Source organism: Oncorhynchus gorbuscha, linkage group LG03 (assembly GCF_021184085.1).
Source record: "Oncorhynchus gorbuscha isolate QuinsamMale2020 ecotype Even-year linkage group LG03, OgorEven_v1.0, whole genome shotgun sequence".
Taxonomy (NCBI): Eukaryota; Metazoa; Chordata; class Actinopteri; order Salmoniformes; family Salmonidae; genus Oncorhynchus; species Oncorhynchus gorbuscha.
This window is the reverse complement of record NC_060175.1, coordinates 94439894-94458688: the sequence shown is the minus strand read 5'-3', so window position 1 is coordinate 94458688 and position 18795 is coordinate 94439894. Positions and strand designations below refer to the sequence as shown.

Sequence of the window (18795 nt, the reverse complement as noted above, 5' to 3'; positions counted from 1 at the left end):
ATTCGTATTGTCCATGTGGTCACCTCAGTGAGAGGAGGGGCAGAGAGCTCAGAGAGCACAGGTACCTTCGGTTGTGGCTAATGTCCTTAGGCCTGTTTTAAAAGGCTCAGCTTAACAGTGCCCTGAAATATACACTCAGTCTATTTTAGTTATCCTAAGACATGGGCCCTTCTGTTGCTGTATGGTGAAGTTGGTAGAATATTCCACTTTCAACATCAGGATTGTGGTATAATTCCCTCTTGGGCCACCCATGCAAAAATGTATGCAGGCGCTACTGTTAGTCATTTTGTATAAAAGTGTTTGCTATACGGCATGTGTATATTACACTTTGAACACCTGTAGCACCTGATCGAATGGACAGGACTGTCCTGGAGATGTAGTGATTCTCTTTAAAACCAGCAGGGGTCAGACTGCTCTCTCTCCATTACTTGGTAACTGGAGCTCTGTGCTAAACTGGTGTGTCCCCACATCAGGGCATAAGGCATAAAGCTAAAGAACTCAGTCGTGTCTCAACATACAGTTGAGAGTTAGAATAGTAGAATACAGCAGGTGCACTTTCAAAATGTGGTTGTGCATCAGTAGTTTTGCCAGTTTGTCAGCTATCTAAAGTTGTAGTAATCATGACCGAATACCGACTGGGCACACAGGGCATGTGCCCAGGGGCCCTGACCTCCATGGGACCCCCATTGATTTTGTTAGTGACTCTCACTTAGATATCATTAACATGGCATAAGTCATGGAAAAATGGGTAGAATGGCAGGATATCTGTCATAAAATTACAACAACTTGTCCCTGCCCCATGGCAAAATGTGTAGAATTGCAGGGAATTACCTTTAAAACGAAAATGTTTCTCTCCATCATCAAGAGAGGGGCCACTAAAATGTATTTCCTGCGAGGTAGGGGGTCCTTCCAACCAAATCTCGCTTATGGCCCCCAAAAGGCTCGGGCCGGGCCTGACCCTGATTACACATTGAAATATCTTTATGTGAACATGTTGTGTGTGAATGTGGACGGACATGTGCCTCTACCTTCCTCTGTGTGTGTGTGTGTGTGTGTGTGTGTGTGTGTGTGTGTGTGTGTGTGTGTGTGTGTGTGTGTGTGTGTGTGTGTGTGTGTGTGTGTGTGTGTGTGTGTGTGTGTGTGTGTGTGTGTGTGTGTGTGTGTGTGTGTGTGTGTGTGTGTGTGTGTGTGTGTGTGAACTGACGAGGCCCCTGTCTCTCAGTAACAGGTTAGTTTGTTTCCCTTCCAATGGCTTTACATGGTAAAACTGCTAGGCTAACAGGCTCCAGGCTGTGTGTACTTCTCTGGAGCTGTTCACTGTCACAAAAAGACTGGGAGTGGGATTATACAACCGGACAGGGGGGCAGGGGATCAGGGCGTACACACACACACACACCGGGTCCATTCCACTACAACAGACTGACTTACATAACGTGTGATTAAATCATAGGACTTATCTTAGACCTTTAGAGAGGTTGTCTATGACAGAAGAAGAGATATTGAGAATGCCTGATAGAGGTAGAAGAGTAGGAGAGAGAATGGGAGGAGGGAGAGGGAGAAAGAGAAAGAAAGGGGGAGAGAAAGAGGGAGGGCGAGAGAGATTGAGAATGCCTGATAGAGGTAGAAGAGTAGGAGAGAGAATGGGAGGAGGGAGAGGGAGAAAGAGAAAGAAAGGGGGAGAGAAAGAGGGAGGGCGAGAGAGATTGAGAATGCCTGATAGAGGTAGAAGAGTAGGAGAGAGAATGGGAGGAGGGAGAGGGAGAAAGAGAAAGAAAGGGGGAGAGAAAGAGGGAGGGCGAGAGAGATTGAGAATGACTTGGAGAGACAGAGGGAGAGAGAGAGCAGTCCCTCCTGCTCAGCTTCTAGCCAGCCTGTCAGGTGAAATGCTCTCCTTCCACTGTTTCTTTCCTTCTAATCCTCCTGTAAATCTCCTGTAATCGGGCGAGAGCATGCTGCCTCCTGACAAACTTACAGCTACAGGCTGCCTGCTGCCTGACTTTGTGTTCATTGTCTATGTAAAGACCTGGGAGGAGGATGGTGTGGCGGTGGTGATCTATCGGACAGCCTAGGCACACTGTAAGGAGGGGGTTAGAGCACTTTAGCTGGAGCAGCACGGGTCTGTTGTTGAGGAACAGAGGAACAGAGGAAGAGGGGATGCATATGCTGTATTGTCCCAGGAAGACGGAGAAAGGGAGTAAACAGAGGGAGAGAGAAGAGGACAATACCCGCCATTGGATAGACAACCATCTTATGGTGAGACTTATTGGCATGTATGATTTTGTAACTCTGTCAAAGGTCATGGTCCCACTACTTTCTGTACAGAATCTTATCAGAGGCACATGCTGTGGATTGATAGCACCTTTTATAATGTTCTCCTTCCACAGTTTGTTGTTTGGGAGAAACAACAGAGACTTGTGAAGTTGTTAGAGAACAAGTTGTTGTTATGTGACCCAGTAGCACAGGAGGTTGGTGGCACCTTAATTGGGGAGGATGAGCTTGTGGTCATGTCTGGAGCGGAATCAGTGGAATGGTATCACATCAACCACATGGTTTACAGGTGTTTAATACCATTCCATCTGCTCCGTTCCAGACATTATCATGAGCCGTCCTCCCCTCAGCAGCCTCCACTGCTCAGTGGTATATTGTCCAAGCCAGGGAAGTTGCTGCATATGGTTGTGCAGCCAGGCAGAGGAAAACAGAAGAGAGTGAGAGAGGACACGTTGTAGTGATATCGATCTTCATTCTTCTAAGACGAACAGCAAAGGAATGAAAATAAAGGCTTGTGGGACTTTAAGAGGTTGAGTGTTCCTATCTGTGTTTAAACTAGATCCTACATGATCCTACTTAAAGGAAGCTTTTAGACTAATGAGTAGGCTAAGCTGTAGTCATGTAGGTGGTTAAAAAACGTGGTAAGGCTAATTCTTTGGGAAGAGATTGGAAAATGTTGCTATGTGATTCTGTAGGGAAAAGCAGGGCCAAGTCAAGCAGCTCGAGAGATAAAATCACATCAATGCCCCTCTGTGGACAGCAGCTTTGTTTATGTTGCGGTGAAAAATAAGGTTTTCCCATCCCTGCCCCTTCACACAAACACAAACACATGCACACACACACACACACACACACACACACACACACACACACACACACACACACACACACACACACACACACACACACACACACACACACACACACACACACACACACACACACACACACACACATGCACACACACACACATGCACATAAAAACACATGCACACACACACACACACACACATATAAACACATTGTTTTTCTGTAAGCAAGGGACAGAGAAGCAGCATCAAGGAAGGCTAAATATAGCAGTCAGTCCTTGAAACAAAATAGCCATTCTTTTTCTGTCTGAGCACAGAGATGCATTTGGGAATTTTGTTTTATGCAACGTGAGAAGTTACAGATAACTTTCTCAAACAACATTGTTGCTGATTGTTACCGGGGCAGTTACCAATATTGTTGCTGATTGTTACCAGGGCAGTTACCAACATTGTTGCTGATTGTTACCAGGGCAGTTACCAGCATTGTTGCTGATTGTTACCAGGGCAGTTACCAACATTGTTGCTGATTGTTACCAGGGCAGTTACCAACATTGTTACCAGGGCAGTTACCAACATTGTTGCTGATTGTTACCAGGGCAGTTACCAACATTGTTGCTGATGGTTACCAGGGCAGTTACCAACATTGTTACTGATTGTTACCAGTGCAGTTGGTGTGTGTGTGTGTGTGTGTGTGTGTGTGTGTGTGTGTGTGTGTGTGTGTGTGTGTGTGTGTGTGTGTGTGTGTGTGTGTGTGTGTGTGTGTGTGTGTGTGTGTGTGTGTGTGTGTGTGTGTGTGTGTGTGTGTGTGTGTATACACAGATTGGTTGATTAGTACCCAGCAGGCTACTCTAGTTGAAGGTGAAGCCCCATGCAGTGACAGATGCTGAGCAGGCCTGGCCCAGCCTGGCTTCCCAGACATGATAGCAGGCAGTCAGTCTGCACCATATGCCCTGTCTATACCCATTACACACACCCTATCACTTAGCCTACATAGGCTGACTCACTGAGAGAGAAGCCATAGCTTTTTGCTGAATTTCTTAGTCCTGAATACATCATTCTTGTTAGTCTGTGTTCAGCAACAGTAGACCTCCCTTTCCATGTTCTTCAGATAATTGCTTTAAGAGTAAATGCATTGAATGCTTATTAAACTCTCCCTGATAGTTTATGCAGTGCGTATAAAGCAGGCTTACAGTGTGTGCTCAGTATAGACATTAGAAAACTTCCCAAGAAGCTTTATTTAAACGCAAGGTTTATCTATTAATCCTGGTATTGACCTCCAGATACAGACTAGAACGTCACGTTCAGTGTGTCTCCGAGTAGGGTGTCCTGGTGTCCAGTAGGGCGTCCTGGTGTCCAGTAGGGCGTCCTGGTGTCCAGTAGGGTGTCCTGGTGTCCAGTAGGGCGTCCTGGTGTCCAGTAGGGTGTCCTGGTGTCCAGTAGGGCGTCCTGGTGTCCAGTAGGGTGTCCTGGTGTCCAGTAGGGTGTCCTGGTGTCCAGTAGGGCGTCCTGGTGTCCAGTAGGGCGTCCTGGTGTCCAGTAGGGTGTCCTGGTGTCCAGTGGGGTGTCCTGGTGTCCAGTAGGGCGTCCTGGTGTCCAGTAGGGTGTCCTGGTGTCCTGTAGGGTGTCCTGGTGTCCAGTAGGGTGTCCTGGTGTCCTGTAGGGTGTCCTGGTGTCCAGTAGGGTGTCCTGGTGTCCAGTAGGGCGTCCTGGTGTCCAGTAGGGTGTCCTGGTGTCCAGTAGGGCGTCCTGGTGTCCAGTAGGGTGTCCTGGTGTCCAGTAGGGTGTCCTGGTGTCCAGTAGGTTGTCCTGGTGTCCAGTAGGGTGTCCTGGTGTCCAGTAGGGTGTCCTGGTGTCCAGTAGGTTGTCCTGGTGTCCAGTAGGGTGTCCTGGTTTCCAGTAGGGTGTCCTGGTGTCCGGTAGGGTGTCCTGGTGTCCGGTAGGTTGTCCTGGTGTCCAGTAGGGTGTCCTGGTGTCCAGTAGGGCGTCCTGGTGTCCAGTAGGGCGTCCTGGTGTCCAGTAGGGCGTCCTGGTGTCCAGTAGGGCGTCCTGGTGTCCAGTAGGGCATCCTGGTGTCCGGTAGGTTGTCCTGGTGTCCAGTAGGTTGTCCTGGTGTCCAGTAGGGTGTCCTGGTGTCCAGTAGGGCGTCCTGGTGTCCGGTAGGTTGTCCTGGTGTCCAGTAGGGTGTCCTGGTGTCCTGGCCTCAATCCAGTTACAAAACGTCTATCGGTAGCGCGTTGGTTGCACCGTGACGAGGCTGAGAGGGCAGATTATTTCTGACTGCTGTAATTGTTCAGATTACAATACTCCTCCTGTCAACCACACCTGGCTGGGAGAGGTTCACTTCAGGTTCTCCTCAGCCTGAGTCACACTATAGGACCTAAGCTACCCAACCCTAGCCGAGCTGTACTAGGCTGGCCTGGTTACGAATCCCCCATAGTTGATATAACTGTGCTGAAAAGGACAACGTAAAAAATAAAATATGGGTTGCATCAGCCCTAGAAGGTGAATTGGTCATTAAGGCTCTCCTCAGGTCTGGGGGATTGAGGCTCATCTACTTTACAACCTCACTCACTCTGACTAAGACCAATCAGTGGACCAGTCCTTACACTCAGACCAGGCTGGAAATAGAAAACATAGGAGTTATGACCGTCTCAGGTTAATGGGAACCTTAGGAGGCTGGTCAGGGGCAACTTGACAGATCAACATCGAATGAAAGATGTGGAGATGAGAGGGTCAACCAACTATGTAGGATCATATCTTGGGGAAATGGAAGTGAAGGGAACCAAAATAGGGTACGAACAGGACGTTTGATTCATCACATCCATAATTGAGTTGCCAGTTGTTTCACAATGTGTAATTGAATTAGAGCTCTCTCTGTGGTGTAAGAGTGTGACAGTCATATTGTGTGTGCAAGTGTGTGTGTGCGAACGCGCTCTTGCTGTTCTGTGTCTGTTTGTCTGTGTCCCTCCAGTCATGTATGTCTGTGTCTATTCTTCCAGAGAGCAGTTGTGATGTGGTAATCATCAGCAGGGTCCAGGCAGGGTCCTCTCCACATCTCATCCTCCCGTGGGCAGAGGAGGCCTCTTGGTCGGGTGTGATCCCCTCCTCTCGGTGGTCCACCTGGTGGTCCAGTGATGGCTCAGGCACAAGATGATCCCCAACTAGGCGCTGGCCCGTCCGAGGATTCTGAACTCTCTGAGAATGAGTCCGAAACGGCGAGCTTGGTGTCGGAGGACTCTGTCATGCCAGACTATGAGATGGTGCGGGGTAGTGGAGGCACCACCTCTACGCTGTACGAGGCCTGTAACAGGAACGAGGCGCTGACGCTACAGAGGGTCCTGGAGAGGGGGGTTACTAAGGAAGAGGTTATGGAGCTGGACATCAATGGCATGGTAAGGACTATGTCATGTTTCCCTCAGGTGGTTCTGGGTTCAACAAGTATTTGATTTCTCTCTGCCTTAGAGCAGTGTTTCTCAACCTTTGGCCTGCGGACTGGCAATGATTCCCGGGATGATACTGACTGGTCTTTGAGATGGTTGGCTTATACTTTTTTAGTGAGTTACTCAAATGTTAATTTTAATGTAAGGGGTCCCACAAGGAGGAAGAACAAAAGCTTGGCGGTTTCTGGTACATAAAAGGTGGAGAAACACTGCATTAGAGCATATTGAATGACCACATCTGGGCTCGGCTTTGTTTCCATGTCAGAATGGTCTGATGCTTGCTGTCTCCAGAGGCTATGTGGACATGGTCTACGGTCTACACACGTGTCCACTGATCGACATTAACCATCAGGACAACGAAGGCAACACAGCACTGATGATCGCTGCCCAGGCCGGTAAGCATTGCAATAATATGCTGGCTAGCTTTGGTGAGCATATCATATATATCATATCAATAGAAGCGCCTATTCCATGATCTGGTAGGGGTCACAGCATTATACTCAGGGGTGTAACTGGAACTAAATCAACTGGGAACTTAATAATCACAGTCAACGGCCATTCAGTTACAACACTTGTTAAAATGTTCCCCTGAAGATCCCCACCCAATTCCACTGGTGATAACAACTATGGCAACTTAAACCTTCCTAATAACAGCCCCTCTCTCCACCCAGGCTACACCTCCATTCTAAACTTCATCCTGAACTACTACCCTAAGATAGACCTGGAAGTGAGGGACACCCGGGGCTTCACTGCCCTCATCAAGGCAGCCATGCAAGGCAGGGTAGACTGTGTGTCTTCCCTCCTCATGGCCGGTAAGTGGCTATAGTCAGTCAAATCAAGAATTGGAGTAGTCATTGAACAGAAGTCTTTGAGTGCAGGGTTGGAAGGACTTCCAAAGACTATTTCCAATGGGTTTTCCTTTTCCAAGTGGCGCAAAAAACCTTCCTCTCCATACTGACAACTTCCTAACTGATATCTTTATAAAAAAAAATGTCAAATCAGTAGAAGCACAGTTACTATGGTGAAATGGGTTATCAACTTATCATCATAGAACTAGATTGACTATTGTATTATTCATTAGGTTTCTATGGTTACTGTGAATGTGTTAAAGAAAATTTAAAAAAAAATAGTGCACTATATAGGGAATAGGGTGCTATTTCAGACACAAACCAAGTGTATGATTATGACAGCCATTTAGGTGGAGAAGGATGATGACGCACATCTATCTGAGTTCAAGGGTCAAATCTGAGGACGTTGGTTTTCTATTCTCATCTTCTTGTCTAATCTGGGACTAGCTGTTTTGGGTTGCAGGCTGGATTAGCTTTGTGTGGATTTACCAGGACTGATAGAGACATGGCTGTGGTAACACCTATTAACGGTACATAAGTCAAAACAGGTCACCATCACGTCACCCTACTACCTATTATTATCTGTACCACAGCAGGCTGCTGAGGGGAGGACGGCTCATAATAATGGAATGGAGTGAATGAAATGGTATCAACCACATGGAAACCGTGTGTTTGATGTGTTCAATACCATTTCATTATTTCCGTTCCAGTGATTACAATGAGCCCGTCCTCCCTAATTAAGGTGCCAATGGCCGCCTGTGATCTCTAGGCACAAAAAACAGCTTTGGGTGTAATTTGTGTTACGTCCACATGCCTTATAATGCATTCCTCTTCAGCTGAGTAAATGCTTGAGGACAAGCCTCTGTAATAGACACCATCCAATAATGCATCCAAGTAAATAATTAAGAACTAATTAACCAAATAACCTAAAAGCGGCAATCAGCACTAGAAACACTGTTTCAACTGCTGATTGTCCCTTTAATTGAAACCCTTGATTCTCCTGCTTCAAACTGGATGTTCATAAACACATACTGTCTCATTATTAGCCAATCAAATAGTGACAGTTCTCCTCTCCGTAGCCGCCAGGCTGTTCAATCCGGCCCTGGCAGGCCAAAACATTTCTGTTTTTTTGCTTCTACCTGTAAATTGGATTCACCTGGTGTCCCAGGTCTGAATTGGTCCCTGATTCTAAGGAGGTGAAAATGGAAGTGTTTCAACCCCACAGAATATTGTAAGTCGCTCTGGATAAGAGCGTCTGCTAAATGACTTAAATGTAAATGTAAATGTAAATGAATAGCCCAACTCAAAGTGTATTGCTGTTTATGTTTATATCCTCTATCTCCCTCCACATTTTACAGTTCCTTCACTGGCCACTTAGTAGGACGATTACATTGACTTGAATTTTCTTTGAACTGTCAGAGTACATGCCTCCCACATTACATTATAAAAATCTAATCTTGATCAGTTTCCCTCATTTAGTGCCTAACCTTGTTGCCTAGCTCCTGTGATCATTTTGGATGTGTGTTCATGTTTCTCTGTCTCCCTGCCTTTCCCGATGTCCAGGTGCAGATATCAATGTAGTGGATGAGGTCCGGGGGAAAAGCATCATGGACTGGGCCCTGAAGACGGGTCGCTTCGAGGTCCTGCAGCGTCTCCGTTTTCTCCAGGAGCACCCCATCGCCGAGCAGTTCTGCGACAGCTACGTGATAGAGTGGCCCGAGCTGAAGGAGCTGGTTGCCAAAGGTTAGAGAGGCAGGCCAGCAACCAGAGGGTTGCCGTTTACAATCCCTGCCCCGGCTGGGAAAAAGCTGGTGGGCAGTGGTCCAGTAGCCTGCTGTTGTAACCTATAAACTGCTCCAAGGGCGCTGCACTGCGGCTGACCCATTTATCCAACCTCTCCATTGGGCGTGCGTAGAGCGTAGAATATGTGTGTTTCTCTATAGTGTGCCTCTGTGACAATAAATCTGCATCAAACTGTATTGCAATGCAACAAATGTTACTAGGTGTTCTACATAGAAGTAATCTTCTATCTTCTGTCTTCTTCTAAAGCCATGATCCCCAAAACACTGACTCAACGTCTGAAGGACAGCCTGACCATTAGCTTACCCAGGGACCCTCAGGACAACGGAGTGATGGACCACCTGGTGAAGATGACCACATCCATCCACAGCCCTCTAGTCTCCACTGGCTGCCGGCCCCTCTGCCCCACAAGCCCCCCCGAGCTCGGGAAGAGGCGCCTGGCCGTGCCGGAGCTGATGGAGAAGCACAGCAGTAAGGACCTGGAGGAAAGCTCTGTGTGTCATAGTAACGGTGTGAAATGTTCCTTCAAGCCTGCGCCAGCGTCGTCAAGCCCCTTCTCACTCGCCAACTGCTGCTCGAACACGGAGTGGAGGGATAGTATTCTCTCGATGGCTGCCAGCGGCGTCCGGAACTTCATTCCTTGTTCCATTGCCCACCGGAACTCTGTATTCCCGTCTGGTTGCATCCCCAAGATCACCTTCACCAAGTCTCAAGACAAAACACCCAAGAAGGCGAAGAAGGCGAAGAGACACAAGGGCCACCTGGAGCCTCCAGTCTGGAAGTACAAGGCGGCGAAGCAGGAGAAGAAAAAGGAAAAGGAAAAGTTGGAGGAAGAGAAGCAAGCGCAAGAGAAGGCACTTAAGAAAGCGAAGAAGAAGGCAGCCAATGTGGCGGCCAAGTCAAAGGAGCCTGCCAAGGCAAGTTAAACTGCTTTCTGTAAAGTGCCACAGAGTGGGAGCACAGAACTCTGGGAAAATAGAGCGACCTCTGTGCTGTCATCAGACGGAAGAGGAAGCGAGACACCCCACTCGCAGTTTTGTTTACTGATTGAATGAAAGTCAATGAACTGAGTAGACCAGACCCAGCTGCTATTGCATTGGTGTCCATGGGAGACCCACCCCTGTTAAGTAGACCATTTTTTTCAATGATAAACGGCCTGAGAGAACTATCTTGATTTATCCACCATCTTTGCTGTCATCTGCTACTAACTCCATTGTATCCACTGTGATGATGTCATATAAGACGGACAAGGGGACAACTCCCCTGTGGTGGCACCTGCCTGGGGTCATCCTGGAGGCTCAGTTGCAGCCCTACCTTGGGGCCTCCAATAACATGGGTGGAAACTAGCATCTAAGCCGGACTAAATCTAATGGATTGACTGTTGTTTTTCCTCTCTGCTGGGATATGTGGCTGTAAAGACTGCAATGGCCTGGACATTCCTAGACATTATTATGTGGAATTCTCTTTTTCTGTTTTAAATTATTTTGTTGATTTATTTATTTTTGAGAGTTCAGTTGTTAAAAAGATCAGTAGAGTTTGTTTGGTCTTCCATGTTCATAACTAACCAATCAAAACTGTGAGGGAACCAGAGCCATAGCAAAGAAATCTCTAGTTTCTGATAAGCAAGGTACTTCCTGAAAAAGAAACAGGACATTAACATGAGTTAGGCAAATGATTAGGGAGGATTATGAACAAGGTTTCAGAGATGCCTGTTTGATAAACATCATGGTCAGATATAGCACAACCAGACCTGGGGTCAAATACAATTTAAAAGCATTTCAAATGTTTCAGCTGTGCTTGAGAGAGCTTGCCTGTTGATATGGAAACAATATAAATGTCCCAAAAGTGCAAACCACATCCAACTGGCACTCCAGGCAAGCTAAAGCAAACGCTGAATGTTTTTGTAAGATTTTGAATAGTATTTGAATCCAGGTCTGACTACAACGCACGTCTGAGTTCCAATCTGCTCTGTGCTTTGTTTTCCTATGTACTCCAATTAGCTGTCTTCCGAAAGAAGTAGATTTTACACTGTTACCGGTGAGAGGACTTTTATCAAGAGTAGGAATATAATATCAGGGATCCCCTCAGTTTTGTTGAGGCTCAGGTATTTAAAGATAAACCTGAGTGGCGTATTATTACGCTGCACAAACCTGCTCAGTTAGAAGAAATTGTTTGTTGATCCAGTTCACATGTTGTGATGGAGCTGAAATTTGAAGTATGTTATTCAGTAGGAATCAACTTCTGTCCTAATAGTATGTGATGGTTCTTTTTAAATAACACCATCATCCTCGTCAAGGATCCAGAAAATCGTATGTGTAGTGGCTTTTGCCAGTCAAAAACCATTGATGTGTCAGATACGGCTCCTACAATATGAAAAGATACAATAGGCCTAATGAATATTCTATTACAAAACCAAAATTAAAACGTTTAAAAACACAACATCCATGTGACTTAGTGATGATCCTTCTTCCCCCTATATCCGATAGATTTAGCAGCTTTGGCTATAGGCTAAGCTGGGTTAGTGTGTGAGCTCAGTGAGCTTGTTAACTGGTACTATTATAGTCACAGTCAGATCAGACAATAACCATGTAGCCTAACCATGGATACAGCTGTAACCATGGGGTGTAACCATACAACCTAACCATAGATACATCTGTAACCATGGGGTGTAACCATACAGCCTGACTATACAGTACTTTCAGAAAGTATTCACACCCCTTGAATTTGTCCACATTTTTTGTGTTACAAAGTGGGATTCAACTGGATTTAATAGTACATTTTTTTGTCAACGATCTACACAAAGGTTTCTCATATCAGCCATTTAACTCTGTAACTCGTTTAAAATCCCCATTGGCCTCATGGTGAACTCCTTGAGCGGTTTCCTTCCTCTCTGGCAACTGAGTTAGGAAGGACGCCTGTATCTTTGTGACTGGATGTATTGATACACCATCCAAAGAGTAATTATTAACTTTACCATGCTCAAAGGGATCTACTACAGAGCCTAAATATAGATACATCTGTAACCATGGTGAGTAACCCTACAGCCTAAATATAGATACATCTGTAACCATGGGGAGTAACCATACAGCCTAAATATAGATACATCTGTAACCATGGGGCATAACCACACAGCCTAAATATAGATACATCTGTAACCATGGGGCGTAACCATAAAGACTAACAATACGTCTGTAACCATGGGGCGTAACCATACAGCCTAAATATATATACTGTACATCTGTAACCATGGGGCTTAACCATACAGCCTAAATATATATATACTGTACATCTGTAACCATGGGGCGTAACCATAAAGACTAACTATACGTCTGTAACCATAGCGACTAACTATAGATATGCCTGTAACCATGGGGCGTAACCATACAGCCTAAATATATATACTGTACATCTGTAACCATGGGGCTTAACCATACAGCCTAAATATATATATACTGTACATCTGTAACCATGGGGCGTAACCATAAAGACTAACTATACGTCTGTAACCATAGCGACTAACTATAGATATGCCTGTAACCATGGGGCGTAACCATACAGCCTAAATATATATACTGTACATCTGTAACCATGGGGCTTAACCATACAGCCTAAATATATATATACTGTACATCTGTAACCATGGGGCGTAACCATACAGCCTAACTATACGTCTGTAACCATAGCGACTAACTATAGATATGCCTGTAACCATGGGGCGTAACCACACAACCTAACCATAGGTAGCGGCATAACCTAAAGGATGCATTACATGGGAGGGGTAATGTCCACTCGGCCAGTAATCCTCCAAGTCATTGTGCAGATCTCTTTTGTACTTAAAACTTAATGGGGCTTTTTTGTATTTTACCCCCTTTTTTCTCCCCAATTTCATGATTTCAATCTTGTCTCATCGCTGCAACTCCCCAATGGGGTCGGGAGAGGGTCGAGTCATGCGTCCTCTGAAACATGACCCGTCAAACCGCGCTTCTTAACACCCACCCACTTAACCCGGAAGCCAGCTGCACCAATGTGTCGGAGGAAACACCCCAAGTAAAGCCCCCCCGGCCAAACCATCCACTAACCCGGATGACACTGGGCCAATTGTGCGTCACCCTATGGGACTCCCGGTCGGTTGTGACACAGCCTGGGATCGAACGCAGGTCTGTAGTGACGCTCCAAGCACTGCAGTGCTCTTAGACCGCTATCTCCAGACCATAAATATCAGTCTATAAATAAACAAACAAGATCCATTTGGAAAAACAAACAGACAAATAGGAGGAATAAGATTCAAACTAAAGCAATAATTTTTTAATTTACAAAAGACACTCATCAACTTTTCATGTCAGTAGATCAACCTACCAAGATAGAACCAATGAAACTTTCTCAAAGTATCTCTGCAATATTTGTCTCAGTTCCCCTTTGCAGTTGGGGAACTAGTCAATATACAGTCTACATCAAAATAAAAGCCCTAAGGAGGTCAGAGAGAGACCATAGTAGCACCTTTGACTAAAGACTGAGTCTGCCTCCAAAATGGCAACCTATTCCCCATGTAGTGCACTACTTCTGACCAGAGCCCTATGGGCCCTGTTCAATAGTGGCATTTGTGACTGGGAGTCCTCAGACAGGAGATACATACTGTATATCACAGACTGTTTATGCATTTCCATGATGACTCATGTTTTCTATAACTTAGAAAAATGGCTGCACGGCACATTATGTTACTGTACAAAAGCACATTTATGTTTCACAGGTATTTTCATTCAGGATGTGCTCTACTTTAAAATTTGAAAAGTGCTCAACTTCTTTTAGAAGCAGACATTGCCTGTCTCTCTATTCTATTGAATAAAATCCTAAACAGGTTTTAATTCTCCCTCCTGTCTGTGAGATTATGGCACAACAACAAAACAAACTGTGCTGTTATGCTGTCCTTAGAAATAGAATGATATCCTTCTAATCCTTCTATTTTTCTGGTGCTGCCTAGCTGGTGCTGCCTAGCTGGTGCTGCCTAGCTGGTGTTGCCTAGCTGGTGTTGCCTAGCTGGCGCTGCCTAGCTGGTGCTTCCTAGCTGGTGTTGCCTAGCTGGTGTTGCCTAGCTGGTGTTGCCTAGCTGGTGCTGCCTAGCTGGCGCTGCCTAGCTGGCGCTTCCTAGCTGGTGCTTCCTAGCTGGTGTTGCCTAGCTGGTGCTTCCTAGCTGGTGCTTCCTAGCTGGTGCTTCCTAGCTGGTGTTGCCTAGCTGGTGCTTCCTAGCTGGTGCTTCCTAGCTGGTGTTGCCTAGCTGGTGCTGCCTAGCTGGTGCTGCCTAGCTGGTGCTTCCTAGCTGGTGCTTCCTAGCTGGTGCTGCCTAGCTGGTGCTTCCTAGCTGGTGCTTCCTAGCTGGTGTTGCCTAGCTGGTGCTGCCTAGCTGGTGCTTCCTAGCTGGTGCTTCCTAGCTGGCGCTGCCTAGCTGGTGCTTCCTAGCTGGTGCTGCCTAGCTGGTGCTGCCTAGCTGGTGCTGAAAGAATGTTACAAACAACCCAGATCTCAACATCTCACAGATTAATTTTGGGAAGGAAAAAGACATGCTGCTGATCAAAAATAACAGTTTGCTCTCTCTTTGCTAAAACAGTTGATTTGAGGGTTACCAGCTGTGCGTGTATCTGTACACAGCCCAAGAGGATAGATTAAGGGCCATGAGAACAAGAAATTCACATTACTGAGAAGAAAATATCTCACCCACGCTTCAGTGTAATTCAGCGTTCCCATAAAGGAGGCAGCCATATTTGGATCATGGTGGGAGATCAACAGTTCAGTATTAGATAAAGTGTTCCACTGGATCTAGATAGCTACATTTAATAGATTTAGACTGTAGGCCTTGCAGACTTCCTTTTCTAGGATATTTCATAATGACCAAAGCTGGCCAAAATGGTGCAATATTTCCCAAAGCTCTAGGTTCGAGCCCTGAATGCTGATTGGCTGACAGTCGTGGTATATCAGACCATATACCATGGGTATGACCAAACACATATTTTTACTGCTTTTATTACATTGGTAACCAGTTTACAATGGCAATAGCAATATGGCCAATATACCACGGCTAAGGGCTGTGTCCCAGCACTCTGTGTTGCGTCCAGTAAGAATAGCCCTTAGACGCAGTATATTGGCCATACCCCCCCCGGGCCTTATTGCTTAATTATAGTGAAGGCCTAAACAGTGTGTGTTCAAATATGGTTTTCATATTTGTTTCTGAAACATTAAAGGGTATGGTGACCGGTTACCAGTTGCAATACCATGGACAGTGACAGTGAGCCCATTAGTCAGATCTGCAACCACTGAAGGGTTCCGTCCAATGGGTAAGAGTAGGGATCGATGTGGGACTGGCTGTCTCAGTCAGAGCGGTGTCCTGAATGGCACCCTATTGTCTATTATATTCCACTACTTGCTCAATGGGCAAGAAGTACCCTATTCCCAAGAGTATAGTGCACTACATAGCAAATATGGTGCCATTTGGGATGGACCTCTGTCTCTCTTGGGGTCCAGTCAGCGTCCTCAGGAAGCGCCATGCCGTTGGACGGCTGCTCTGCTAACGTCCCACTTTGCACAGTAACCTCAGGTCAGTATCACTTTGTTAATGATACATCGACAGTGAGCATTACCCCCCCCCACACACACACACATAGGCCTAATAATCAAGTTAGAATTTAAGTTCAAGAGCAAAAATGTTGTCTGCTTGATGCTTTATTATGTGCTGTAGCATTTACAACAGTCGATCTTCAACTCCCACACTGAGAGACACCAAAGCCACATCTGTAACCCTTTAACTGCAGTATTCAGAGAAGCCAGGCTACATGGGGAGAACCAGAGGAGTAAATAAGAGGTTATCCAGAAACAGGAGAACCAGAGGAGTAAATAAGAGGTTATCCAGAAACAGGAGAACCAGAGGAGTAAATAAGAGGTTTGCCAGAAACAGGAGAACCAGAGGAGTAAATAAGAGGTTATCCAGAAACAGGAGAACCAGAGGAGTAAATAAGAGGTTATCCAGAAACAGGAGAACCAGAGGAGTAAATAAGAGGTTATCCAGAAACAGGAGAACCAGAGGAGTAAATAAGAGGTTTGCCAGAAACAGGAGAACCAGAGGAGTAAATAAGAGGTTTGCCAGAAACAGGAGAACCAGAGGAGTAAATAAGAGGTTTGCCAGAAACAGGAGAACAAGAGGAGTAAATAAGAGGTTTGCCAGAAACAGGAGAACCAGAGGAGTAAATAAGAGGTTTGCCAGAAACAGGAGAACCAGAGGAGTAAATAAGAGGTTTGCCAGAAACAGGAGAACCAGAGGAGTAAATAAGAGGTTTGCCAGAAACAGGAGAACCAGAGGAGTAAATAAGAGGTTTGCCAGAAACAGGAGAACCAGAGGAGTAAATAAGAGGTTATCCAGAAACAGGAGAACCAGAGGAGTAAATAAGAGGTTTGCCAGAAACAGGAGAACCAGAGGAGTAAATAAGAGGTTATCCAGAAACAGGAGAACCAGAGGAGTAAATAAGAGGTTTGCCAGAAACAGGAGAACCAGAGGAGTAAATAAGAGGTTATCCAGAAACAGGAGAACCAGAGGAGTAAATAAGAGGTTTGCCAGAAACAGGAGAACCAGAGGAGTAAATAAGAGGTTTGCCAGAAACAGGAGAACCAGAGGAGTAAATAAGAGGTTTGCCAGAAACAGGAGAACCAGAGGAGTAAATAAGAGGTTATCCAGAAACAGGAGAACCAGAGGAGTAAATAAGAGGTTTGCCAGAAACAGGAGAACCAGAGGAGTAAATAAGAGGTTATCCAGAAACAGGAGAACCAGAGGAGTAAATAAGAGGTTATCCAGAAACAGGAGAACCAGAGGAGTAAATAAGAGGTTATCCAGAAACAGGAGAACCAGAGGAGTAAATAAGAGGTTTGCCAGAAACAGGAGAACCAGAGGAGTAAATAAGAGGTTTGCCAGAAACAGGAGAACCAGAGGAGTAAATAAGAGGTTTGCCAGAAACAGGAGAACAAGAGGAGTAAATAAGAGGTTTGCCAGAAACAGGAGAACCAGAGGAGTAAATAAGAGGTTTGCCAGAAACAGGAGAACCAGAGGAGTAAATAAGAGGTTTGCCAGAAACAGGAGAACCAGAGGAGTAAATAAGAGGTTTGCCAGAAACAGGAGAACCAGAGGAGTAAATAAGAGGTTTGCCAGAAACAGGAGAACCAGAGGAGTAAATAAGAGGTTATCCAGAAACAGGAGAACCAGAGGAGTAAATAAGAGGTTTGCCAGAAACAGGAGAACCAGAGGAGTAAATAAGAGGTTATCCAGAAACAGGAGAACCAGAGGAGTAAATAAGAGGTTTGCCAGAAACAGGAGAACCAGAGGAGTAAATAAGAGGTTATCCAGAAACAGGAGAACCAGAGGAGTAAATAAGAGGTTTGCCAGAAACAGGAGAACCAGAGGAGTAAATAAGAGGTTTGCCAGAAACAGGAGAACCAGAGGAGTAAATAAGAGGTTTGCCAGAAACAGGAGAACCAGTATGAGAGCAGGTTCCAGCCAGACTCAACACGATGATGGGTGGGATAATCTCTGTAGGGCTTATCTTCCACTTGAATCAGGAACAAGTTAGGTTCATAGGCAGGCTACGTACTTTATTGAGAGGAGGCGATGGGGTTGTTTGTGAAGTTATTTCAAAGTGAAAGACTGACGCCTAGTGTTCCAGACCCGAGCTTAGTGTTTTCGATTTTCAGTGAAAGATTTTTGCCCGAGATAAAGCGTCACTGCGCCGCTCTTGCGACGAGACAAATCTGGTCAACTTGGAACGTATCTCTGACATATGTAGGAGGTTCCCATCAAAGTGTCTTGGATGTTCAGTTTAGAGTTTTTTTTATTGGAGCAGAACAGTCTTTTTTTAAACAAAAAGTTAAGAGGAGCACCAAAGCCTAAATAGCCCACTGAGCTTGATCCCAATCAAAAGAGTCAAGGATCTAGATGAGGAAAGATTTTAGGATTCAGTGTTTTACGTCTGACTTGGGATCAGTGGACGTAAAAGTACAGTTTACTTCCGAGCTGTGTCACAAGAAGGAGAAAAAATAATAAAATTGATTGAATAAATAAATTATGATTAAAGCTATTTTTATTAGATGCTAAGAACTATCTCCAGATCATAAATATCAGTATATAGAATAAACATTCGATACCATTTAGGAAAAACAAACAGACAAACAAACAGACAAACACCTGTGACTAAAGCCTGAGGTTACCTCCCAAATGGCACCCTATTCCCTATGTAGAGCACTACTTCTGACCAGAGCCCTATGGGCCCTGTTCAATAGGGAATAGGGTGGCATTTGTGATGCACACTGAGACTGGGAGTCCTCAGACAGGATGTACATACTGTATATCACAGACTGTTTATGCATTTCCCCTCGTGTTTTTTATAACTATAAAAATGGTTGCACAGCACATTATGATACCGCACCGAAGCATATTTTTTTATGACAGGTATTTTCATTCAGGATGTGGTCTTTAGTTTCAAATTAGAAAAGTACTCAACTTCTTTGGAAAGAAATGGCGGTCGGCTGTCAAAGGAAAACATTACTCTGACTTTCTCCATTCTATTGAAGTTCATCATATAAACAGGATTTCATTCTCCA

At 45.4% G+C, this 18795-nt stretch overlaps 1 protein-coding gene across 1 annotated transcript; it reads left to right on the top strand.

The window, feature by feature from the left end:
• The first annotated feature begins 1791 nt into the window (after nt 1-1791).
• LOC124032282 (photoreceptor ankyrin repeat protein-like) lies at nt 1792-13140 on the top strand. Its single transcript, XM_046344551.1, has 6 exons — nt 1792-2253; nt 6077-6469; nt 6783-6912; nt 7189-7329; nt 8929-9108; nt 9415-13140. Exons 2-6 carry the CDS (start codon nt 6212-6214, stop codon nt 10089-10091), a joined length of 1386 nt encoding a protein of 461 aa, XP_046200507.1. The 5' UTR covers nt 1792-2253; nt 6077-6211; the 3' UTR covers nt 10092-13140.
• Nucleotides 13141-18795: the final 5655 nt, after the last annotated feature.